This window comes from Eleutherodactylus coqui, chromosome 1 (assembly GCF_035609145.1).
Source record: "Eleutherodactylus coqui strain aEleCoq1 chromosome 1, aEleCoq1.hap1, whole genome shotgun sequence".
In the NCBI taxonomy this organism is placed as follows: Eukaryota; Metazoa; Chordata; class Amphibia; order Anura; family Eleutherodactylidae; genus Eleutherodactylus; species Eleutherodactylus coqui.
The window spans coordinates 245966980-245994934 of record NC_089837.1 but is presented as its reverse complement, the minus strand read 5'-3'; the positions used below and the strand labels follow the sequence as shown (position 1 = coordinate 245994934).

Here is a 27955-nt window from a genome sequence, read left to right as displayed (position 1 = left end):
CTTTATACATGTTTCAATCACTTCCTATTTTGATCCCACGTAATTTTTTTATTAAAGGAAGGCTTTTACATGTTTTGTCTGGGGCGGATTTAAGCCACGCTTGGGTTATAAAACACCTACCCGGCGGAAGGAAAAGGTGGCACGGGACTCCCCAATATCCTTCATTACTATAGAGCAATAATCAGTAAGACAGTAATAGATCTTCTAAATAGGCAATCATTTAAACTCTGGGTAGAGATAGAGCAGACATCATTGTGAAGGGGAATAGGGGGCCTTTTTTAGGCTTAGAGGGGGTCGGAGGAGCAAGATACGGATAGGGATGGGATCTCCTCAGGATATGGGACGAGTTTGCGTGTCAGAGTGGTTCGATAGTGGTCCCTGGCCCTTGGACTCCTCTGGTTGGGAACCCTGACTTTCCTGCTTGGGAAGCAGTCATGCCCTTGTTAGATAGGTTGGGGAAGTGTCCACCTAGGATTAGAGATATTACGCAAGTAGATGGGATTAAAACATTAACTGAGCTCTTGGTGCCCTGAAGGGAGAGATCTCAGTGATATATGGGCAACTGACAGTCAGGGAGTCACTGGGCCGTGAGGTATGGTATGGCAATGGGAAAGCAAACTGGGTAATTGCATATCCGATGTAGACTGGGCCAGGTCTTTTATCATGACCCATAGGCTCTATGCGTCAGGAAGACATCAGTAACTGAATTATAAACTCCTGGTGAGGTGGTACTATACTCCGATCCGCCTCGCTAAGATGCGTCCTGGGAACCCTGATAGATGTTGGAGATGCTTAGAGGGGACGGGCACTTTTGTGCACATTTGGTGGTCTTGCGCGGCAATAGCGACGCGATGGAATTAAATTGGCTTACTGTATAACAACGCATAGGGGGACATCCGTGCTATGTACCTCAGAGCTCGCCCTTCTTTCGATTATACCAGGTTCATATTCAAGTAAGAAAAGAGATATTTTACATTTCTTTAACTTGGCCATGAGAATTTTGATTCCACGAGCTTGGAATTCTCAGGTCTTACCTACACAAACCAGCTGGTTGTTAAATATGGATGAGATGAACCATATGGAGGAACTCAGGGCGAAAGATAACATTGACTGTCTAGCCTATAATACAACTTGGGAGACCTGGAAAGATTTTCGGTGGTCTCAAGCATGTGCCAGTTGGCTTGCGGATAGAATTGTACCACTGGGTGGTCTAGGCACTCGGAGTTAAGTGGGCAGCCTGAATGGCCAGAGGTTTTGCGATTAGACAGAAGAAGGATTATAGATAGAGATGAGCGAGCATACTTGCTAAGGACAAATACTCGAGCGAGTATTGTCCTTTTCGAGTACCTGCCCGCTTGTAAGAAAAGATTCGGGTGCCGGCGGGGGTGAGCAGTGTGTTGCGGCAGTGAGCAGGAGGGGGGGGGGGGGGAGGTGGAGAGAGAGAGAGATCTCACCCCCCCCCCCCCCCACCCCCGTTCCCCCCTGCCGGCACCCGAATCTTTTCTCATGAGCGGGCAGGTACTCGAAAAGGACAACACTCGCTCGAGTATTTGTCCTTAGCGAGTATGCTCGCTCATCTCTAATTATAGACCAATGGGTCTTGGGGGTAGAAGCAGGGTTGTTGACCTCTCTTGTCCCTTTTTTTTTTCTTCTCTCTTTTTTCCTGTTTCCTTTTTTATGAAGGATTTGAACTGTTTGAACAAAAATTATTTATAAAGGGTTAGGGGGGTTTGGAGGCAACTCTATGGTTAGTTAAATATTATTTATTAAAACGTCTGGTATTATTGAAGCATGATGATAGTAAGCATAGGGTATAAATTTATGATGGGTAATGACCATTAGCGATCATTTATTTATATTGTCATTTTATACTGTTACTATGACAATATTTATATCGTTATTTTTTATTGTTATCTCATGACAATGATGATTTAATGGTCAGTATTCTCCCCATGCTCATTTGTTACTGTTATTTGAAAAAACTTATTACAAAGATATAAACTCCAGAATATGAAGATCAGAAGAAGAAGAAAAAAAAATACAGCCTGGTTTTAGCCAAACATGACTTGAAGCTCCATGCCAGCATGTCTCACAGCCCAAGCACATCTCTAAATATCCCTAAGCTTTCAGGAAAAAACTGGGCAACTTCAAACGTTAATTACAAATCGCTGAACATGAGCTGTCTCATAAAAGCAGGTTTTGGCTTAATAGGAAATCATGTATTTCAATTACTCCAGAAATGCATTAATGCTGGAATCCTGGTGAGGACGGTTAATGAAAGAGCACATTTTCATCCACACTACAATTGACAAGTTAAGAAGAAAAAACACTTAACAGGTCACATGTCAGAGCCTGGTGATCCAGAGTCATGCAGGCTGCCTTTGACAATGGCGTCTATAAATATAACTAAGTAGATTTCATTGCCTGTTATTTTCAGTGCACTGCTTCCTCCTAACTTACATTTACATAAAAGTGCTGTAAGAAAAACAATTGGAATTTAGATGAATGAAAATGAATCTGACAGTAATTAAAATGTCCAACAGCTTCTGTGGCTGAAGGTATAGAATAAACAGCTGAAAGATAATAATGGAACCAAGTATATTTTAAACAAAAAATTAAAGCAGATCTGTCATCAAATTATGCTGCCCCGAGTACAGATTGGGGATAAGGGAGGGTAACAAGGACTTTTATTCATTTACTTATATATTTATTTTATGAAGTATGAACATTTATGTAATTAAGCTATTTATTGACTCCAGCTATTAAGCTATTTATTGACTTTCAGAAGTTTTGGCACCTTAGGCCTCATGCTCACGGCATGCGCAGATTCCATGCAGGAAATCCCGCACGGAATCCAGCACTAGCTATGGATAGTGAGTCCTGCTTAACTGAATTTACTCGGCAGCGGTGTCAGCACAGTTCCTACCACTTCTGGGTCCTTAAGACTTATATAGTTGGTGACCCCTTAGTGACATAACTAATTTATTTATTTGAGAGAAAAACTGAAAATCTATCATAAAAAGTTGCCCAGAAACTTTTAATTTAAGGAATATGGGGATAAAATTGTCCTGCTGGAATTTCTAGCAAGCAGCCGTTATCTTTGGAGAACCCCAAGTGTAACAGCAAAAGTCTCATATAATGCTACCCAAACTGCAAAAACCACTGTAAGGTTACATTCACAGGGGTGAGCACAATATAGCAGAGCTCATCAATATTCATTCCACTGCCTTTCCCACCTATACCTATAAGGGGTCTTTGTTGTCCCCTGATACTTTTAGAACCAGCAAGGAAGGCCTTTCTTGTGGTAATAAGAAAGTTACTAAGTTAGGCTACATTCACACAGGCGAGTTTTTCGTCCTGATATCATGCTTGCCAACATGCAGATTTCAGGCAAAAACGCCTTGCATTGCATCTGTAAAATTGAGTTTTTCATGTACAATAGAGGATCGCAAGTGTTTGCCATTGATTTCAATGGGAAACATCACATTGCACTTGCATGCATATCGCATGGCATGTGAGTGCCCTGTGCCGTCTTTAAAGCCCCATTGAAACAATGGGCGACACGTTAAAAAATAGGGCACAAAGCTGTTTCTTCTCTTGGAGCATCGCTTCGCGGCAAAACGTCGCTCATGTGTATAATTACATTCAAAAGAATGGAGTTCATATTTGCGCAAGTTTTGTGCACTTGTGTTTCTAGCCTTAAAGGGGTTGTCCCGCGAAACAAAGTTGGGGTATACACTTCTGTATGGCCATATTAATGCACTTTGTAATGTACATTGTGCATTAATTATGAGCCATACAGAAGTTATTCACTTACCTGTTCCGTTGCTGGCGTCCCCGTCTCCATGGTGCCGTCTAATTTTCAGCGTCTAATCGCCCGATTAGACGCGCTTGCGCAGTCCGGTCTTCTCCCTTCTGAATGGGGCCGCTCGTGCCAGAGAGCTGTTCCTAGTAGCTTTGCCCCGTCACGTGTGCCGATTCCAGCCAATCAGGAGGCTGGAATCGGCAATGGACCGCACAGAGCCCACGGTGCACCATGGGAGAAGACCTGCGGTCCACCGAGGGTGAAGATCCCGGCGGCCATCTTCGCAAGGTAAGTAAGAAGTCGCCGGAGCGCGGGGATTCGGGTAAGTACTATCCGTTTTTGTTTTTTTTAAACCCCTGCATCGGGTTTGTCTCGCGCCGAACGGGGGGGCTATTGGAAAAAAAAAAAAAACGTTTCGGCGCGGGACAACCCCTTTAATGTGTAAGAAAAACACTGACCAAGAATGGTGTTCATTGAAGGTACTGCTGTGTAAAATAAATAAATAATTTATATTTACACACATTTAATTGCAGAAGCATTGCGGATCGCTCACTTCCATAGAGATCAATGGAGCATGCTGCAATTTCTTTTAAACACAAAGAATCGGCAAATCAAATCCACATGTGTGCATGGAGCTGAGGAAGCTCCATGCTTTCCTATGGGCGACTAGTATAGCAGATCTCCTGCGTGGGGGCTGATCACGGTGTTCGCAAAGCAAATCCGCCCATGTGCATGAGGTCTAAATATTACACACACATTTTCCAATGCCCTACACTTGGAGCTTGGCCTAGACAAATGTTAAACATAGAAAAAGGAATTCTAAAGACAAAGACTTTAGGCTTCCAAATGGACATTATTGAATCCATAGAAGATGGGGAGATGTACTGCAGCGTCCAAGGAGTGGACCCACAGCCAAGGAGATAGTGGGGTCGAGAAAGACCTTGTTACGAGGCTCTACCGTCTCCTCCCCTGAAGGTAGCTCGGAACCTGACCACATTACTGCTGGAGGAAATCACAGGTATAGTAACTGGGGGTTACTCGTAGTCCAATTGTCACTCGTGACGCCACCGTTCCTTCTCCAGGGATGGATCTTGCAGTTGAATAAAATTGTGAACCACCAGAGGAGTATATTTTAGAACAAAACGGAGAACGGTCCATTTACTTAAATGTTTCAATAAACTCAATAACAGTTGCAGAACAGTTGCAGAAATCACAGCTCACAAGAATTACATCTCTGTGGAGCTCACAGGGTATTTGTATAAGCCACAGTCCAAGTTATCTGCAGGTTTCTTCACTCCCGGTACTCGCTTTCTCCACTGCCAAAGCATTCACACTTTCTCCCTCCTCTTGCTATGAAGCGGTTCCTTTCTCTCAGCATTCAGCGATAGTACCAAGGATTCCTGGGTTGGATGGGCCCAGGCTGAGCATTAAAGGGGTTGTCCTGCGATGACAAGTTAAGTTAAACCCTTCTGTATGGCCATATAAATGCACTTTGTAATGTATATCGTGCATGAAATATGTGCCATACAGAAGTTATATACTCACCTTCCCTGCACTTGCGTCCCCGTCTCCATGGTGCCGTCTAATTTCAGCGTCTAATCGCCCGATTAGCCGCGCTTGCGCAGAAGGGTCTTCTCCCTTCTGGTCGGTCCGGGCACGAGCGGCGTTCTGGCTCCGCCCCTTCTACGTGTCATCGCGTAGCTCCGCCTCGTCACGTGTGCCGATTCCAGCCAATCAGGAGGCTGGAATCGGCAATGGACCACACAGAGCCCACGGTGCACCATGGGAGAAGACCCGCGGTGCATCGTGGGTGAAGATCCCGGTGGCCATCTTGGAGGAAAAGAAGGAAGAAGTTGCAGAGAGGGAATTCGGGTAAGTAAAATTTTTTCTTTTAATTTCAACACATCCCTTGGGTTTGTCCTGCGCTGAACGGGGGGCCTATGCAAAAAAAAAAAAAAACGTTTCGGCGCGGGACAACCCCTTTAAGTAATCACTCGGCTTCTTGCATGCTTCACACAGACCGATCTCTGTAGTGTCTGTGTGGCTGATCCTCACTCAACTCTCCACACTGACTAAACTCCCTCGCATTGCATTCTGCAAACACATATATCATGCAAGATCACATGCTCACAATTGAAACACACAAAACTATACATTTTCCAGATAGTACAGAACATACGGGACAGTAACCCTTTCAGTCCTGTAGCTATCCATTACACATAAATCAAATGCACTCCACAAACAAGACATTGACATGAGACAAACCTAGAACATTCTGGAGGGGACCCCATTAAATCTGGGCCACTACAAGTATTTAGGATTCCAGCAGACCAAATTTACATAACATGCACAAATAAAACAATGATTATCCAAAGCGAACAGATTAAACTTCGTTCTAAGAACACACCTAAATGCTAAACATACAATCAAAGCTATAAATGCATATGCCATCCCAGTGCTCACTTACTCCTTGGACACACACAGAGCCAGAACAGCTCCACGAACACCACTAACAAAGCATAAACAGCACGCAGCATTCTTTACTTCTCGGTGTACCACGCAGCGTGATCCCTATTCTTTTCTACAGGCAAAGTATGCAATACTGTCAATACGTAATACACTGTGTATGGGCAGAAATTCCTGCTATGAGACAAAGCTGAGAATTAAAAAAAACAGACAAACAAAAAAAAACAGACAGACAGTCACACTGCGCATGACCGTGTGCGTGACCGTGAGACATGCAGTCATACACATACACTTACTGCCATACAGGGCCTCTGCCAACGGAGCCGGCATCACACCGACTGGGTGTCCAGCAGCGTTTTACACCTCACTTGTGTGCATGAACCCTTAATGAAATAGCAAATCTAATCCACCAAGATCTTGTAGACAAGTACAAACTATCAGACACTCCTGTTCCACACTACAAATACACTCCACAAACAGTCCTAGAAAACACACAAATTGTACTACGACAGAACCATAATCACAGACAAAACAATCCACCCCAAGAGACCTTACTGACAAATATAACAAACCCCCTCCATCATAGACCTCTCCATCCCGAACACAACATTCACAATATATACACTGAGAAACTAATACATACACTGAACACTCCCAGGAGGGGAGACGGCTGTGGAGAACAGATGGGGTATTATTGTGCCGGTCACACTTTCTGCCATCGGGGTTGGACCACAAAACTACAGAAGTCTACAGGCTTTACATCCAAACTAAACATATTCATGTTGCTGCAGAAAGCAGCCGAACTAAATAAATGTCACATCGTCAGGAAGTTTGTAGACCTGGACACACAATCACTCAGCTTTCTTTTTTGCATTGCTTTGGTTGCTCTGTCTTGACCATTGTCCTGCTTAGCACTTGGCACCGGTATTAACCAAGCTACACATTAAACACACCATAATAACATTATATCATTATTAAGAATATTTTTATATATCACCAACATATTCAACAGTACTTTACAAATCAGACATTTCATGATGTGAGGGCCCTGCTCGCAAGAGCTTACAATCTATGAGGAAATAGGGGTGACACAGACACAAGAGGTAAAAGTACTTGTTCTGTGCAAGGGTTGAGTCAATTTTCTCTAAATAGTCTACTATGAATAAAGCTATAAGAGCCGGTCACCAGCTGATATATTTATATGTACAAATATGAAGAGCATTAGGATATATGAAGGATGCGGGTTACAAATTGTTAAAAAGGATGAGGCTCTGAGGAAGAATGTAGAAAAGACGTAAACAGAGAAGATTTGCATTAATGAGTGCAAAAGGCCTCCCTAAAAAGGTATTTTTAGGGTACTTTTTTGTAGCACATTTTAGAGAACTGAGGCGATGTTGTCCCCCATATGCTGGTCATAGAAAAAACAGCAGATTCTGCTCCCTAACTCTATGCAGCACACAGAGAAGTAACATCAGCATGGAGAACAGTGTACAGCAGTCTACATGTTATTCTAGTAGCTGAGAGACAGTAAACACTATTGGCTGCAGCAGCACATCTGTATGAGTCTCTACTTTTCCATCACTTTATATCAGCTTCCTCCTTCCCCCTCCCTCTCCTCTATATAGACTTCTACAGCACACACCCACACATTGGGAAACATCAAAATCTGGTAACATCTGACCTCTAACCTGCATTTATCCCACTTTTAGAGACATAACATTTTGATCACTTTTTATTCCATTTTTTTTTCTAGCGGCAAGATTAACACAATCTTCAATTCTGAACAGTGTTCACCATGCATTATTGCAGGTCAGTATGATCACATTGATACTAATTTTAGGTAGGTTTTTAATTTTTTTTTTAACTTCTCACTTTAAAAAAATGTAAAAACAAATAAAAATTATATAATACATAAAAAAAAATATATATATATATATTTATTTTTAGGTTTTTTTTTTTGTCTATGGCCGCATTCAAAGACTCCTAATATTTTTATTTTTTCCTTGTTAATAGTGCTGTAAAAGAGTTTTTTATGGGAAGAGTTGTACTTTAGACGTCCCAATTGTTAATTCATAAGAATTTTTGATAGTTTTCCATTTAGTTTTTTGTAAGGGGAGAGAGAGGCAAAAATAGCTATTTTCTCCTTAGTTTTTATATTTCTTTTTTCCCGGCATCCATCATGTGGGTTAAATGATGTAGTAACTTTTTTTCTGTGGTTCATTACGAACATTGATACTAGATTTGTGAATTTGTTTTTACACAGTAAAAGGGTAAATGTGGGGTTTTGATGTTTTTATTTTATTTACAATTTTCAAACTATTTTTTGTCCAACTAGGGGACTTGAATATCAATAACTTTTATTGTTCTTATAATACACTGCTATACTTCAGCAGTGTATTAATATGTAGCCATATTTAAGCCTCCATATGCCATAGCAACTCATCGGGATTAAGCAATCACATCGTGGGGGTCCAATGGGTCTGTCAGTGCTTTACATGCTGGGGAATGTCCGACAGCCGAGTACCCACTTTCCCTCACACGGGAGATACGTGCCAGGCTTATGATACTGCGCCTGCATGCAACAGAATAAGGCTCCTTAACAGTAGCTGTAAAAAGGCATATGAGCGGTCATTAAGGGGCTAAAGCAACATACATAGTGAAAACTCTCTAAAAGACCACCTCTGTATGTAGACCAGATTTCCTGTGACATACTCAGTTTCACCCTATATAATATACTAGCCATCATCACTAAAGACCACTCCTACAGCACAATTTTCAATACAATTTTGGGTGGTCAACTCATTGAGACTTTAATTTATATGACAAAGCAACCGAGTGGAGACATTCATGATTTCACATAGGATGGGCTGTTTGTAGAAATTACTTTACACCTTGTTCGGTGTACATTGGGAGGCGCAATCGCCGCGTCATCAGATGGCAGAATTTCAATGACACAAAACAGTATTATAAAGCTTGAAGCAGAAAACCCAACAGCACCATATTGATGAAGGATGATGGAAAGCTGCTTCTTTCTCAACAAACAACTATTGCACATGACAGAGAAAATTACTCATGAATAGAGATGAGCGAGTATACTCGCTAAGGCACATTACTCGAGCGAGTAGTGCCTTAGCAGAGTATCTCCCCGCTCGTCTCTAAAGATTCGGGGGCCGGCGGGGAGCGGCGTGGGAGAGCGGGGAGATTTCCTTCTCCCTCTCTCCAGCCCGCTCCCCCCCGCAACTCACTTGTCACCCGCGCCAGCAGCCGAATCTTTAGAGACGAGCGGGGAGATACTCGGCTAAGGCACTACTCGCTCGAGTAATGTGCCTTAGCGAGTATACTGTACTTCCTCATCTCTACTCATGAACTTATGTGGAAGGGTGTTGTGAGAATGCTCTCTCGGTTTTCCTATGTGTAGGTTCCCGTTAGAAAATAAATCTCTAGCGCTGCAGTTCAGAAAACAGAGCATCATCTCCAATATTACTGCAACATTTGATAAGCAAGCTGCAAATTGGTCACGATTCAAACATCATAAACTACAGTCAAACAGTGTTTTAAGTCTTCTTTTACCTTCACGAGGTTCAGAATTATGATGGGCGATCCAAATCTCTGAAGCATTTGGTCAAAGTGATAGGCCGCAACATGTGCATATGGATCTGCTTGGTCCACTGTGTGAATAAGGCACAAATATAGTATAAGTAGTATTAGTAGACATCTATAAACCCCAGGTGCACAAGGCAAGCTAAAGGTTCAGCAATATTGCCCATGAACAAGGATCAACAGTGTTTAGCAATACAGAAGCGCACATGTGCTTAGTACATTACCTAAAATATCCTAACACTCATGAGCTAAACAACTTCACAAAGTAAAACGTTACTGAAGGGAAAATAAATTCCCTATTTGCTACCTCTGAAGCCTGTCTGCAGTACAACAGCTTGTCTTTAGACTGCAGGGAAGAATTACCCTTTATTTCTCGGAATTAACTGAAGTCTTTGCTTCCAAAAGGAAAAATGCAGTCTGGGGTTTTTTGGGCCCACCAGAAGAATTCATTCCAAGAGCTCACCCTAAGCAAAATTGGATGTGCCGTGGATCCGCGAAAAAGCAGATTTACAAAAAAAACAAAAAACCTGTACTATGCATATCTGACGACTTGCTGTGAGGACCATGTGCAGTACAGCAAACCCAAAAGTGGAGGGATCCATGCAGTCGCCGCTGCTGAATCAGGAAAGCAGATCTCGCTGGTTGCGGGCACCGGTGGATACCGTGCAGGGATCCCTGCATGGAATCCGGACATGCCGTGGACATGAGGCCTTAGGCCAGACTCGCATGAACTGGTCAGATTCCTCAAGCAAATATCTGCAGAGGAAGACCTGCGTATGACCCCCGAAATGAATTGTCCTCATAATGGGATACTGCTCTTGTGGCTTGGTTGGATTATAAACTTTTTGTTTAAAAGTAGTATAAAACCATAAAAAAAAACAAAAAAAACAAAACAACTTTCTTGTGGAAGAATAAGCCGAGTTAGCAGCCAGCAGTCTGGATGGGGTATTGCTCCCCTGACTCTGTCCTGCATTGTCTGCCCACAAATTCCTGCTTTCTTTATACCATTTGTATCTGCTATCCTAGGAATTTGCATAAGAATCTGCATCCATACGCAAAATAATCAAATGCATCCGTAGAGATCATTGGAGCCCATATGTGCAGGATTCACAGTAAAATAGAGCATGCTGCAATTTTTCTACTGCTTGCAGAATTTGCAATTCTTACCTCCAAGTGTGAGCGAAACGGGGAAAGTCGATGCTTGGTAATTTGATAATTACCATGTATCATAAGCACGGACTGCGATTACTGAATCTGCAATTCAAATCCGTTTGGATGAGACCAGCCTAAAAGCCCATTTACACACAAAGATAATCTTTCAAACAATTGAACTTTTTTGTGATAGTTTTAAAAAAGGTACTATTGGGCATTAATTTCCATTAGCACTTTATCAGCTTCATTTGCGTGTAAATGAGGCTCAGGGAGCTGTTGCAGAACTCACCAGGTGGTGTGAGCTCCACAATTAGCTCCATTGTTCTGGCACAGGCTGCTAAGAGAAAACAACATTATCTCTAGCTCTAGCTAGTGGAGATGACAGCCTGTGGTCCGTTTTCTCACTGGGGCTGCAGAGAGAATACACAGTTATCTCCTGCCCCAGTGAAAAACACAGCATGTGGTATGAACAATGGTTTTTAAGCTCACCTAAAAATCATCGTTCAGATGAAAAGTGAGTGATGGTAGCATTCACACGCAACAATTATTGCTCATAGGACATAGTGTTAACGAATTTTGAGCGATAATCGTTGCGTGTAAATGGGCCTTTAGACAGTGCAAACTTAAGACACTTTGAAAATGTGCCAGATTTATCACAGTGACTCTGCTGCATGGATAAATTTGTCATATCTTTAGACTGTCTAATCTAACGTTATAATGCTAGATTCAGCAATTTAATGTTAGCACAATTTATTGGATTCTAAGTTTGAAATTTAAAATAATTTTCAAAAAATGTTCAAAATACAACAGTATTTTTTGGTCTAACAGAATTCCTCCAAATTCTCCTCCACCTCTCCGAAGGATACAATACTCCAATCAACTGACTAATGTTTCATCATTTAAATGCAGCAGCTTGAAATCCTAGCACTGTTGAAACAACTAAAATGCATTTGAAATCTCCTTCATCAACACCATTGTGCTTCAGGATTTAATATACCCCGCTACATTTTATCTAGAATCATTTCTGTGCTTTTATAACTTTTTTATATTCAATCAATGTTTATTTAAATTTTTTTAAACATGATAATGAAACAAAGAAGTCTCGCAGGACTAAACTAATGAAAACCTGAAAGAATTAATAAAAGTTATACAATACATTATATGAACGCCAACATGCTAACGATAAAAACTACAGTTCCCTAAGCCCTCTTCTGTAAACATGAAACTAAGGGTGCGTGTAGACCCAAAGATGATTGCTGAAAAGATGGCTTTTGAGCGATCATTTTGCATAATCTACTAATTGGTACTAATGCCTATTGGTACTAATTAGTAGCATGTGAGCTGCTGAATGACGGATTTCAAGCCGAACTGAGATCCATCGTTCAGCAGAAAACTGAAAGATGGGCACATTTACACGCAACAATATTTTAGGTAGTGCAGCTAGTGCTTGTGTTTAGCGCTGCTAAAAACGTGGTACCAAGTTGTGCCACATTTTCAGCAGCACTGAAGCCGTTGCCCATTCATTTCAATGGGCGACGCAGGGCTGTAAACGGACAAACATAGGACATGCATCGTTGTCAAAGCGTAGCGTTTAATGCACTGCGTTTTGACGCTTGTGTCAACAGTCCCACTGAAATAAATTGGAGCATTGTACAGCATTTAGTGCAGCGCTGAAAAGGCAGCACTAAACGCTGTACAAAGATGTCTGTGTTAGGGAGGCCTAATTAGGATTCTGTTCCACATTTTCACTAGTAGCTTTCCTCAGATAAGACATACTCTGAAAGTTTGCCAAATCGCAAACTTTGCTCATGTTTATACTATTCTACTACTCTACTACTCTAATCATCTCAATATATGCAACTGGTCAAAATAACACCTCAATTTTTCCAGTTTTTCTGGATATTTACAAAGTTTAACGCCTAGCGACGGAGCTTTTTGTTTTTTTTTCCATTTTAGTTTTTTCCTCCTCCCTTTTAAAAAATCGTAACTTCTGTATTTATCCATCAACGTTATTGCATGAGAGCTTGTTTTTTGCGGGACGAGTTGAATTTTTGAATGATACTTATTGATGTACCATATAATATACTGAAAAACTTTTAAAAAGTGGCAAGAAATAGGAAAAAAAAATGACATTCCGCCACTTTTCGGTGCCTCCTGTTTCTACGGCGCACAAACTGCAACAAAAATGACACGATAACTTTATTCTATGGATCAGAACGATTACTATGATATCATTTATATAACATATACGGCAGTTTGTTTTTTTGCTGTACTACTTGTAGTTTTTTGTAAAGATATTTAATTTTTTAAAATTTTTTCTGTCTCCATTTTCTGCGCACAATAACTTTATTTTCCTGTCGACATAGTTGTATGAGGGCTTCTTTTGTGCGGTATGTCCAGTCGCTTCCATTGGTACCATTTTTGAATACATAGGTCTTTTTGATCGCTTTTTATTACATTTTATTTTGGAGACAGGGTGACCAAAAAAGCGCATTTCTGATGTTTTTTTTTATCCCTCGGACGACGTTCACAGTGCGGGGTAAATAATGCATTACTTTGATACATCAGACTTTTACGGACACAGCGATACCAAATACGTATTTTTGGTTTATTATTTAGATTCTTGGCAAAAGGGTTATTTTTTTACTTTTATTACTTTTTAAAAAAATAATTAGTACAACTTTGTTTTTATTTTTATATTTTCTTTTAGTCCCCAAGGGGACCACAACTAGCGATGCCCTGATCGCTCCTGCAGTATGATGTAATGCTATTCATCCCAAACAAACTCAAATGGGGTAAAAGTCTGGAAACTGTACCGGTCATTCCATTCCTTGAAGCCTACTGCCGCCTTCTTGTATTCTTAAGTAGTTCTGATATAACCTAGAATTAGGTTTTGGATCATTGTCTTGCTGTAATATCAACCCTTGACCAACTAGGTGTACACCAGAGGATATTGCATAGCATACCAAAATGCTGCGGTAGCCCTTTTTTTCCCAAGTGTGCCAGCTGCCAACTCTGGATACAAAAGAGCCCCATCCTCTTCCATGTTTGAGAGTTGGTGTCATGCACTCAGAAACCATCCTGTTGCCTACTTGAAAGCGTACAAAAACTCTGTGTGATGTACAAAAGATGCCAAATTCTGATTAATCAGTCCACAAGACCTTCTTTCACTCTTTCGTAGTCCACTGGAGATGCTGCTTGGCCCAGGCAATTCCTTTTTTTTCTTTTTTTTTTTTGCAATCTTAGCAGTGGCTTTCTTGCGAATACTCTACGGGTGCCTGCACACGAACGGAATTTCTAGCGCGTTATTTTAGGCACATTGTACGCCCCAGACCGTAGCCAATATACTCCTATGAGGATCCGCAGTTGTCCCCAGACGGACGGATTTGTATCACGTTTTTTCACGCGCTTGAAAAAATCTGCGACCTGTTCTAATTTGGGTCGGATTCTGCGCGTGAAGCCTCCAATACAAGTGAATGGGTGCGTTTTTTCACGCAGTACATCCGCAGTGCAGCTGCGGATGGAGTCACTGGTTGCTATGACTACAGGAAGTAGGCATGGTAGGAGGCGTCCCAACACACAGCACAGAGCTTCACAGGCAAATTTCAGCAGCAGCACTGCCCTTCCAGTTACCTCATCCACCAGACAGCAGCCAGCAGCCACCAGCCTGCAGCCACAAGCCACCAGCCTGCCACAAGCCACCAGCCTGCAGCCACCAGGCGTAACGAATAATGATCGACATGGGCAAACTTGCATATGGGACAGTAACTCCCCAGAGTACTTAAACAAGAATCGAAAGGAACAATCCTGGCTTCAACTCTCCGCTCAGGTTTATGGGGATGCCTGGACGAACGCAATAGAAGCGGAAAAGAAGAACTTGCGTGAGTATTATTCGCTATTGCGTCAAATGTCCTTTTTTTTTTCCATTTTATCCCCTTAGTGGCCAAGCAGTTTTACTTTTGTTTTTATTGTGCTTTTTTCCATCCCCACTTTTAACCCCTTAGTGACGGAGCTTTTTTGCTTTTTTCCTTTTTTTCCCCTACTCCCTAAAAAATCGTAGTTCCTTTATTTATCCATCGACGTCGCTGTATAAGGGCTTGTTTTTTTGCGGGACGAGTTGTATTTTGCAATGGCACTATTTATTGTACCATATAATTTACTGAAAAACCTTTAAAAAATTGTAATCGGAGAGAAAAAAAAAAGACTTTCCACCATCTTTCGGTCGTCCTGTTTTTGCAGCGCGCAAAGTGCAACAAAAACGACCTGATATTTTTATTCTATGGGTCAGTACGATTTACTACATTACCAAACTTATATAGTAATTTTTTTGCTGTAGTACTTGTATTTTTTTTTTAAGATATTTAATTTTTTAAAATTATTTTCTGTGTCCATTTTCTGCGTGCAATAACTTTTTTATTTCTTTGGCGACATAGTTGTGAGGGGGCTCATTTTGTGCGGTATATCCTGACGTTTCTGTTGGTACCAATTTCGCATACAGTTGACTTTTTGATCGCCTTTTATTACATTTTTTCTCGGAAATAGGGTGACCAAAAAAGTGCATTTCAGGCGTAGTTTCTTTATTTTTTTTTACCACATTCACCGTGCAGGGTAAATCATACATTACTTTGATAGATCAGACTTTTACGGATGCAGCAATACCAAAACGGTCACACTGCAGGACAGACGACTCTCCACAACGCTGGCAGAAAAGAGCACATGACCGGCTCCATTGCCGGACTTGTGTTCTTTCCTCCAGCTCTGTGGAAAGACGTCCATCCTGCATTGCGGCCGTCTTGTGCAGGAAGACGGGTGCATCAGCCGCCAGGATGCGCCCAAGTTACTAAGCCCTCCCTGTTTGTTTTTTGCGGGAACAGTTGTATTTTCCACTGGTGCCACTGAAGCGGCATTTATTTGGTTAATAGCCTTGTTCAGCAGACACCCGCAATGTGTAGAGGGAGATAGGTAGTATTTCTTGCCAATGCAGGATGTAAGAATGCAAAATCTGTAGTAATGAATTCCTCTTGTGAATTTTTTTGCAGTGACGGAAATAAAGTCACGCTGGAGAAGTGCCCGAAAAAAGTTACATGGATCAACCATGCCCACAAAGACATCTGCTCATCGGGTGAAAGCATGTTGCCAGAATAATTTAACGGTGCTCGCACAAGCAAGAGGGACCAAACGGAGTCTGGGTGTTGGTTTTTAAGCTGTTTTCCAAGGAATGGGCAGTTCTCTAAGGGTTGGGTTTACAATAAGGGGCGGCTGCTGGTTTTTCTGCGCGTTTTTTCCCGCAACACATCCGTGTATATCCGCGCGTGATTTTTCACGCATCCGCACCTATCCGCAAGCACATTTAGGTACCATACGCGCGTGAAAATCCGCTAGCGGAATCCGGAACACTCGTGTGCAGGCGGCCTACCTCTCAAACCTGCAGATAGAAGTTTTCTCTTCACACCTGAAATGAAAACATGCCTAATTTTTGCTGTGCTTGAAGACTTTGTGCTGTGAGATGCTGATCAGGCAAACTGTTGACTTTCAACAACTTGTCATCTGATATTGTAGTGGCCTTTCTTCTGCCAAACCTCTTTTTGTTAGAGTTTCCTTAAGTTTCCAAATGCCTTTTGATGGTTAGAAAACTGTACTGCCACTTTGGTTTTCTTGGCAGTTACCAGACCCACACTCCCAAGGGTTATAATCATTTGTTTTCTTTGTTTTTTTTACATTATGACAGCAATGTGTTCTGTCCTGAAGCATTGTAATGCAGTCTGTTCCAACACTGGTTATATAGAATCAGAGGGTTTGAAAGTAATCTACAAAAGTTGAGACACCTGTAGGAATAGTTTGCATCCAATTTCAAGCTATAATTTGCTTTCTGTGCCGCAGAGCAGCTGTCCTTAATGTGTTCCCTGAAAAAAGCCCTTTGGTTGAAATTATAAATTCACACTATTGTTGAGTTTCTGGTTAACATTTATAGTTTTTATGTTTTTGACTTACTTTTGAACCACTTAACGTCATTTACTGAAGTTGAACTTTGTTAATGTCAAAAATGAGTAGTAAAATTGAGCTGTGCTAAAGCGTTTGACTGGTAATGTAGCTCTTCTATCTTTTCTGGAATTGGACTCCTCTTGCTACTACAACACTACAAATATTTGAACACATTCTCAAAACTCTGTGACAAGTTTATCATCTTACCTTAGATCTGCCAGTTGTTCCTTCAACATTGTAACCATGTTTTTCTTATCTATTGTATTAACTGCATGTGGTCTTATCCTTATTACACCATGAATGTATGCTGTATTTGTTTTTGTAATGGTTTTATGTATATTACTTGCAATTGGGTTCCAAATTTACAGATTATCATGATAAAAATAAATATCACAGCAAAACTGTAAATTCCATATTCTCTTTCCACTGATCATACAAAGAACTCACATGTTATTGGTGGCTTTGGCATCATTGTGGAGATATCCTGTGACCAGTATAAGGGGACCGAACCACGAACCTGTACATATGAGGAGTAGCTGCCGGCACAAAAGGACATCACAGAAGCATCGTGCACAATTTGTTCTGTTTCCACTTCATTGGCAACATCTCCCTAAAAAGCAAAACAAAAAACTTTAACATCACAATCATTTAACAAGGTGTGCATTGATTTGTAGATTTATTTAAAGGGGTCGTCCAGGTGAAAACTATTAAGCTATCCTCAGGATAAAAGGAGGGTAAATCAGTAGGACACTGCTGGCTGAGTCTCCACCACCAATCAGCTGGATGCTAGGGCAGAGAGCTCCTGTGCTTAGCTGATTTCTGCAGGAAGCAGACAGCTCCATTCTCACCGCAGTGGCCAGACTTAGTATTACAAGCAAAGTTTTCATTGAAGTGAATGGGAATTTTGCCTGTTATACCAAACCTGGCTACTGCAATTGAAACAGAAATGTCTGCTTCCTGCAGATATCAGCTCAGCGCACAAGCACACTAGCCTGGAGCTGATCAGCAAGGTTCCTAGGCAGTGGACCCCTGATAATCTAATACTGATGGCTTATCTCAAGGGTAGTGCATCAATAGTTAACAAATGGACAAACCCTTTAAGCTTTTGTTTAGAATAGGTATAATTTTACTGTAGCAGTGTATGGTACTTAAAATAAATAAATGTGATACTGCATTATATATTTCAAACAGTTTCATATGAAGCAATGACTTAAGCTAGCCATTTACATTAGATTTGTGTCATTAAAAACCACCAATGTCAGTCGAATTAGCGGACCATATAATGTTATGGAGTCTCCCACCCCTGGCCTGATAACAAATGTTGGAGGAGAGAAGGATCAGGTAGTTGGATTACAACATCCCCATCCATTTGTTTTTGAGGAGAAAAGCAGTAGCTTATTCCTTGCTCTCTATTCAGAACACATGCATGCATAGCATGTGGATGGCTAGGGGGAGGTCAGGAGATATCGCTATGTGGCTAGCTTCACTAGGAAAACCTTTAATTCTTAACTCGATCTGAAATATTTGATGAGTGCCGATAGACGTTTGCTTAATTGGCTTTCAAAAAAGACCGATTTAGATAGCATGGGGAACAAACGATCATACAAAACGATCATTTATCCCATATAAATTTTCATCACTGTTAGCACCACATCCCCATTTACATAGAGAGACCGGCTGCCGACAACGATTTGTTTCAGCAGTACAAAAGATGCAAACAGCAGACAAATGGTTTGCTTGTTGGTAGGCAGATTGCTGCCAATCGTATGTCCTGTTCATGACCACTAGCCTGTGTAAAAGGGCTTTTAGTTGGCTAGGTTACCAGAAAGACATGTAACCATGAGTAATGCAGCTATAGACTTGCTGGCAGTAGCAACCAACCATCATTAAAGTAATGGTTTGGACAGCGCCTATATGAGGCCAAAAGGGCCAATGGTGCTTTGTGGTACGTGAGAATATAGCTATGTATAGCAGTGAGGTTGGTGTATATAGAGGAGACCCTGTCCGACTAAGGGGACATCAAATGAGAGCATGCAAGGAATGAAGAACTGGGTGGCTGGGGGCCCTCAGAAGAAATAGAATAAAGAAGAACAAAAAATCCTGCGCTCAGGGTGACCTCTAAAGAACACTAGTAATAGGACTATATTAATAGTTTTCTTTAGAGGTCACCCTGAGCGCAGGATTTTTTGTTCTTCTTTATTCTAACCAACCATCATTAATAGTCACTCATTAAGGGGAATAAAAATCAATATTTCTATGTAACAGGCAGCAGCCTAATCTGAATCCACTCCAATAACAAACATTTTCCTTTGATCACACAAAATCTGTGTGTACCAAATTTCCTACTCCCTCTCTGATGTCATCATCCCTTCACTGAAAAAAACCCTGCTGAGGGTTGAAACGTCACGTCGCTGACGCTTAGGACCATAGGTCCAATAAAGAGTACATTTTTACTATAATCGCTGGACCTGAGTGCTGCCTTTTACACCTATCTTTGCATCCCTTCACTGTGTTACTGCGGAGGGCCAAAGAGTCGCCATGACAACTGGATGTCAAACAATCACCTCCTTGCCTGCGATAGCTATTATAAGAGATAATGCATTGCAGTATCATTATCATAGCTTTTCTGGTTCAAGTCCTCTAAAGGGACATAAAAAATGTAAGAAAAAAATTAAAATATTAAGAAACACGTAAAAATATAGTAACAAAAAAAAGCAAAAACCTTTGTTGTACTTTAGTGTTTTTTTTTAATACAAAGCGAATTCTTTTTTATTTGGTATCACATCTGTAACGACCTGTACAATAAACCGAACAGACTATTTATCCTACAGGGCAGATACTATAACTAATAATAAAATGATCAAAAAATAAAATAAAAACAAAAAGTGACCAAAAAAGCCACATGTGCCTAAATTCGGTACCTATAAAAACTACAGCTCATCACGCAAAAAACAAGCCCTCACAGAGCTCAATCCACGGAACAATAAAAAAAATTCCCCCAAAAATAAGATTTTTATTGTGCAAAAACGGAAAACCTGAAAATTTATATATACACACACACAAACAACACACTTTGGTATTTCTGTAATCGCACCAGCCCACACCAGCCCATTTGTGCTTTAAGATTAATGCTTTGAAAAAATTAAATAGAGACAGAATTGATGTGTTTTACAATACATTGTATGTACCCCTGAAAATTGTACCAATAAAAACTATAGTTCACCACGCAAAAAATAAGCCTTTATATAGCTATTTCGATGGAAAAAGAAAGTTTGGGCTTTTTAAAAATGGAGTTGAAAAACAAAAACAGCATGTCCTTATGGCCAAAATAGGCCATGTCCATAAGGGTTTAAAGTTTACCTGAATTTTCCAAATAAGCTGCAGTGTGTCTGCATGATGAATAAACGCTAATTCTGGCCAGTGTATGACCATATCCTGCATTTATTATTAGTTTTCCCCTCTACAGGTTGTACGTTCAGTTTTCTCTCAACTGGTGGTATGTATCTATTATACGGTGTTCTATAAACTGCACTCTAGCTCACACACACAAATAACATAATTATTGAGAACACCAAAGCACTGAGCAGTGTACCTCCCCTCACTATTAGTTGCAGAAGCAGGTCTGTGGAAATATTTGCTGCGGTCTTCCTTCTTTTTCCACATTAACTTCTATGGGCAGCATGAGGCAAAACTCACTCCCTGTTGTCCATCTTGTTATCTATAGGCATTAAACCGCAAATTATAAAGAAAGGGGATCCCAACTGGCCATCACTTTAGATTGATCTTTCAGCAAAAAACATTTTAGGTAAAATGAAATATTTTTTAGGATATGATCTCCCTAAATAACAATTATGCACCCTCCCAACTTCATATACATGCACCTCTCCTAACAACCTCCCTCTATGCTCCCCACAGCCTTAGAACTCAGATATACAAGTGCATCAAGCTCTATGATGACCCACAAAATGTATTTCTTGTAATACTAGGACATCGCTTGTACTGTACAACAGCTAGATAGAAGAACACCTTATCATATGCTCATGATCACAGGTTGTTTCTCTTTACTATAAAAACAAATGGCATCCAAATAATTAGTTATCAAAGCTTGGTTTATTACCTCACAATTTGCTCCCCTCTTTAAAAAACGAGTCCCCGCAAATTTACTTGATCTTCTGGCCATAAGAGTTACGTAGATTGGTCGACCATAAATTAATAATTCTTAAAATATTTATTAAGGTAAACAAGAGGGTGCATACACATTTTTAGTGCAGTAATGTTTATACTATTACCTATAGAAAATCATTCCAACGGCATACAGCTTATAAATAATTGTTTTCTATCACACTTCAGAGGGTAAGGGTATGTTCACACTTGTCAGATTTGGTGCAGGGGATTGTGATGTGGATCCACAGCAGACTTCACACTTTCAAGTGAAGCTGTTAACCCTTTGCAATCCAATTTTGGATTCCGGGTTTCCTAGGGGGTTTTCTCTTTCTGCCATTATACAATGGCACTATCTGCTGGCTAGAACCAGTACTGCGGTATGGGACATGCTGGAGAGGCCCCCGACAACAGAGCGGCCAGTTATATACAGTAAGAATACCCTGCCAGTCGTCTTCTAACATTGAAGCTGTGTACAGTCTTCAATCAGAATGTCTTCAGACGTCAGACAGTGGATTGGAAAGGGTTACGTTTACTATAGATCCAGATCAAAGTTCGAAACATATGGTGCAAATTGTGGTCTGGATTCTTCTATTGGGGAAAATCCGCACCAAATCTGCCACATGTGAACATAACCTAATCTAGTATATTTCGCACTATGTACTATAGTGCGATCCATCATTCTTCAGCTATGGAAAGGATACTGGATTGTCCACAAAATCCATGAATGATATAAAGCAGCCAATCTCGATGAACAATGTTTTTGATGCACTTCAGGAGTTCACCATTCCATACATACTTCATGTAGGGCTCACTGCATATCCCAAAGATGCCTAAAAGGTTTTAAAAAATACATTCACATTACAATTCAAAACCGATTAGTCTGAAGAGTATATCAACTTTTTTTCCCACATATTCAAAATACCAGAAATCATATCTCCATTTTAATTTTTTTTCTTGTTTGCAAAACTTCATCAGAAATAGCAGAATTTGGTGTCCCAGTAATATGTGCTACTAGCAATTCTATAATATAAAACAGTAACTCTCCTACTGAAACACATTTATTTCAATGTCAGAAGATGCACTAATGAACGTATCGGTAACACATAGTGGTAGCAGAAGGAATTCCCTAAATATTGCAAACAATAACTGAAGTAGCAGATATTACCAGTTATGAAACACTGTCCATACAATCTAAAAAAATGGTCTAGAAAAGCTGCAATACTTCCCGATAAATGTTCTTCTAACCTTGTGCATCTTCAAGAAAGAAAACATCACATTCACTTAAAGGGGAAGAATGATAATCCCAGAAGAGATTAAGGGTCCTGTGCACGGAGCTTCAATTGAAGAGCTCGGGGAAAGAATGATCAAAGTCCACTGTTTCTGAAAACTGAGTTTTTAACTTGAATGTTTCACAACTCGTCAGTCCTAAAGTATACAATGCAATGGAATTTTAAACACTCTTAGTCCTGTGTAGAGATGAGCGAGCATACTTGCTAAGGCTAACTACTCGAGTGAGTAGTGCCTTAGCCGAGTATCTCCCCACTCATCTCTAAAGATTCGGCTGCCGGAGCGGGTGACAGGTGAGTTGCGGCGCTGAGCAGGGGGGAGAGAGGGAGAGAGAGATCTCCCCTCTGTTCCTCCCCGCTCTCCCCCGCCGCACCCCGCCGAATCTTTAGAGACGAGTGGGCAGATACTCGACTAAGGCACTACTCGCTCGAGTAGTTAGCCTTAGCGAGTATACTCGCTCATCTAGTCCTGTGTAAATGGGCCTTAATACATGCAGTGAACATTTCTAGAGCTGAAAATATGGCTGAAAGTTAATAAAAAGTTAAATTTTTATTTTTCTCTTAATCATCATCTGGAACATTGCCTGATTGTGGTAAATTAGCATAGTAATCAAGTTTTAGTGCCTGCAAGTCATTGTATTTGTCTACATGTAATGGCAGAATCTTTAGAATTATATTCTGTGGGTTTTGGTGAAGTCCACGGTTCCCTGTATGCATTGCAATGCTGCACAGTATGGGGGCGCTGCGGACATTATTTTCCATTCCCTTGTTTTTTGAATGCGAACGGAAACTGGCACAGGTACAATAGACGTTAAATACATTGTCATTTTTAAACATGTACAGTTTGCATCTGCCTTTCAGCAACAATGTTTTCTTTGTATGGCTCTGGAATGGATTATTATCATGTTTTCATTTATCTGCATTCACCAAACATTTTACAACATTGGTATTTCTAAAGACGGCAAGTACTGTTTAAGGCCCTATGTCCACGGGCGGATTTTATTTATAAAATCACACGTGGCCCCCGCACTGCGTCTTGCTGCCCATAGGGATGCATTAGCATCCATAGGGCAGCTACAAGCATGCGGATGGGATTTCTTCCAGGCGTGCGGGTTGCATGCACGGAAATAAATCGCAGCATGCTCCATTTTCCTGTAGGTCTACCGCACGGACGGCTCCGGCAGCTTCCACTGAAGCCTATTGAAGCTGTCCGTATCCGCGGCACACCCGCAGCTGAATTTCTGCTCTGCCGTGGAACTGCGGAAAAGCAGGAATTTAAGAACAAAATGTGCATGGTGCATGTGCTCGACACACCGCCAGCATGCCGAGCACATCCGCCAGGCCGAAGAAGTAAGATCCGGCCGCGACGTAGGGGAGATCCACAGCGTCCGGACAGGTAAGTGTGAAGTATTTTCTGGCCTCATGTCAGCGGGAAGGAAGGGATCCGCGGCAGGATTCTGCATGGAGAATCCGCATGGGCCTGAATTTTCCCGTGGACAATAGGCCTAATAATGCCAAAAGTTACACTTTGGTCATTTTTTCCACTACTCAAATGAATTGGAGCTGTGTTAAAATACCTTCATAGTGTAATGATCCCAGGCGTCAGACCTAAACCAATCACATATTGATGGCATATTTAGTTATGTACCATTAATCACTATTAGTTTGGAACCAATACACAATTAAAGAAGCTCTCCAGGAAATGAAATAATAAAATGAATTCCTAATTGCCTTTAATTATAATGTAATTAAATATATAAATTATCTATAGATGCACGTTTTATCTAGGGGTAATCACTTTTGTAACATTAAAATGACCACCAGTCGCACTAGAATGTAACTAGGATGGGCTGCATGATGCTTAAGACCAGGAAAACGTAGTGGATTGGCCGAATCAAAATACTACAGCCAAACAAATCATACCTTACTATGTCAAATGATTTCAGAATGGTGGGAAGATTCAGTCACTGAAAAAACTCAGCATGCTTCATTAAATCCTTTTCATTTTTCAACAATGTTTAATCATCTTCAAAACAGGCAGTGAAATAGAATTCTAATTAGCCCCTTATGTAATCGCTTAACGGAGATGCAATGACATGCAGCATTAAAGGTTTGCATGATGAAAAATATTCTGATGTTGCAAACCACTAGAGATGAGCGAGCATACTCGCTGATGACAACTACTCGATCGAGCATTGCCCTTAGCGAGTATGCTTGCTCATCTCTACAAACCACCCCCATCAGCAGGCCAATATTAACATGTACAACCGCCAACCTGTAAACCTAACTGAAGATCTCATTTGTATCAAGTCAGCAACAGTTAGTGAATCCACATTATGTCATAGGAGGATGTGTACATGGTTGGGGAAGATAGAGAAAAGTTCCCACAATGACGCTGTAGTGGCATTGTGCTACCAAAATAACAAGAAAAGAACCAGAAGTTCACTTCCACAGGAGAATAGTTAAAAGCTTATGGCCCTGGTGCGAAGTTCAGCTTGAGATCCCTCCATGGAAGCTCACTTTAGGCTGTAACTCATTCATAACAGTGTGCTGCATTAGTGGATCTCTTAACCCTTTAGCGGCTAAGCCTGTTTCTATCTTAATGACGGTTTTAATGTTTCACACGTTTTTTTCTTAGGATTGCATTCCAGAAGCCATAACTTAAATTTCTCCGTCGACACAGCATTATGAAATCTTGTTTTTTGTGGGACAAGTTGTATTCTCTAATGGCATCATTTTGAGTACATATAATGTACTGTATAGCTTTTGTTACTTTTTTGTGGGGGGGGTGGGGGGTAGGGGGAGAAATTCTGTCATTTGTTTTCTGGCTTTCATTTTTACGGCGTTCAGTGTGCAAAATAATGTGATAGCATTATTCTCTGGGTCAACACTATTCTGGTGACAAAGTTTTTTTTAATGTATTGCCATTATTGTAATTTTTTGGGGAAAAAATAAGTTAACAAAAAAAAATTCTTTAAAGATTTGCTTTTGTTTTGTCACATTCCAAGAACTATAGCACTTTTACATTTTTCCATCTACAAGGGCGAGCTGGGCAAAATTAGTTTTTTTCGTCATGTTTTTTGCATTTTTTTTTTTCATGGCATGCACTGTGCGGGTTAAATAATGTACTCTGGATCATTACAAATGCGGCGATACCACATGTGAGATTGTTTTATTTATTTTTTCTTTTTAATATAGTAAAAGAGGAAAGGTGGAGTTTTGATCTATTTATTTTTATCACTTTTTTACAATTTATTAAGTACTTTAACTTATTATTTTTGATTATCAACTAAAGATGAGCGAACGTGCTCGGCCACGCCCCTTTTTCGCCCGAATACCGCGATTTTCGAGTACTTCACTACTCGGGTGAAAAGTACTCGGGTGCGCCGGGGGGCGGGGAGAGGCGTGGCGGCGTGGGGGGTAGCAGCAGGGAACAGGGGGGAGCCCTCTCTCTCTCCCTCTCCCCCCTGCAACCCCCCGCGCCGCCACGGCGACCCCCGAATTTTTTCGCCCGAGTACGGAAGTACTCGAAAATCGCGGTATTCGGGCGAAAAAGGGGCGTGGCCGAGCACGTTTGCTCATCTCTATTATCAACATATCTTATCATTCTTCTAATACACTACCATATTTTAGTATAGTAGTGCATTAGAAAGCCACAGGCTGAGCCTTAGAGGCCGCCATAGCTGGCAGACCAAGAGGCTATATCCAAGCCTCCGGGTGCCATAGAAACCCCTCTGTCAGCCTTTTACATGTCAGAATCATATTGAGTGTGGTTCGTAAAGGGTTAAAAAGCAGGAATCGAAGTTCTCTTTGATCCCCACTATTAGAGCAAGTGCCAGCCTGTCCAACAGCCGAGCACCTGCTGCCCCCGTAACACCCACATCGGGCTTCTAATGCTGCAGAATGAAGCCTTTTAATAGCCACTGTCAAAAAACATATGAGCAGTCATTAAGGGGTTTCCTTGGAATTATGCTGTTGATAACCCATCCTCAGAATAGGACATCAACAGATGATTAGCGGGGTCTACCACAAGGGATCCCCACCAATCAGCTGTTTGCTGTGTTAGTCGTAAGTGTGGATAGCACTGGAGGCATATAGATCTGTCTGCATTGCAGAGGCCCTGGTTGGTACTGCAACCGCCGCTCCCACTGAATTCAATGGGTGCTGTGCCTGCAGTACCAACCCAAGCCAATGCAATGATGACAGGGCTACCTGCTTCCAGCGCTGTCCACTTTGACAGCAACCCAACGAACAGCTGATCGGCACGGATCCTTAGTGGTGCAGCTCCACCGATCAATTATTGGTGACCTATGCAGATAGGTCTTCAACACTAAGGCCTAATGCCCACGGCCGGATTTCTGCCGCGTTTTACGCGGTGGAAATCCACGGCATTTCCCCCCAGCTCTTAGGTTCTATTGAACCTTATAGCTCAATATACACGCTGCGGAATTCCGTGGTGGAATAACCCGCGGCATGTAGTCAATGGAAGCCGCCCGTCACGCTATTTTTCCGCTGTAGCACGGCTGAAGTATAGTGTGAATGCATGACCCGCCGACCGCGTGACAGTGCTGGCACCTACTGTGCATGCGCGGCCGATCCAGAGGTAAGTATGGGGTCTTTGGAGAAGGGGGGGGGGAAGCGCCGTGACAGACTCCGCTAGGGTATTCCACTTGCGGAGTCTGTCACAGCTGTGTGCATAAAGCCTAAGCATCCTTCACAGTTTCCACATTAGCTGCTTACATCAGTCAGTCTGCTCTCTCAGCTGACTGGCAGAAGAGTGAAGGAAGTTACTAAGATACAGAGTATAACCAGACGTTTGTTTAGAAACAAACTTTATAGTACGCACCATAACTGGCTATCCCCAGAAACAGACACCGAGGCTAATTTCACATAGGCGAGTGTATTGTCAACACATTAAACTCGGCCCAATATTTGCGCTTGCCAATGTGCGATTTCCCCACAAATCACTTCAGGGAGGATCAGCAAGTGTTACCATTGTTTTCAATGGGAAACCTTTGCATCGCATGCACATCACACGCGGTGCGATGCGTTTCCTGCCCCATCGAAATCAATGAGCGAGGCGCAGCTTAATGTGTTATTCACAAACAAATGCTGGGGAAGGAGTCAGCATCAGGATTCTATCGATGGGCTTTTGTAGGGGATACACTGCAGCAGTGAAGTAGGACCGTAGTTGTATCTGGCTGCTGTGATGTACATCTTGGTATTATAAATGGCTAGGGGGGAAAGAACAAAATAGGGCAGTTCTTAACGGATGTGTGTATAAGTAGAATATAAATATATATTTTTTCACATTTGCTGCTTGCATTTTTTTTCGATAACCATTTTTATGCTTTAAGGTTTAATTTAAAAAAACTTTTGTTTTTATTTTAACACTCGTGCATTTTAACTGGAAAGGTTTATGTGAAAAAATCTTGAACAAAAATGCCTCACCTAGAGACAGTGGTATTTAAAAATCTAAATGGAACGGACACTGTGACAT

The 27955-nt window shown here is 41.3% G+C and overlaps 1 protein-coding gene across 5 annotated transcripts in view; it reads right to left on the bottom strand.

Annotated features, from left to right (window-relative positions):
- The window catches only part of FIG4 (FIG4 phosphoinositide 5-phosphatase), a 260535-nt gene that overhangs the window by 158561 nt on the left and 74019 nt on the right, over positions 1-27955 (bottom strand). For all 5 annotated transcript variants that reach the window (XM_066607721.1, XM_066607713.1, XM_066607706.1 and 2 more), the window contains 4 exons: positions 21871-21999; positions 21123-21223; positions 17453-17615; positions 9842-9939 (listed from right to left, as the gene is read on the bottom strand). In XM_066607721.1, coding sequence (XP_066463818.1) covers positions 9842-9939; positions 17453-17615; positions 21123-21223; positions 21871-21999 — 491 coding nt within the window. The remainder of the gene's footprint in view (positions 1-9841; positions 9940-17452; positions 17616-21122; positions 21224-21870; positions 22000-27955) is intronic.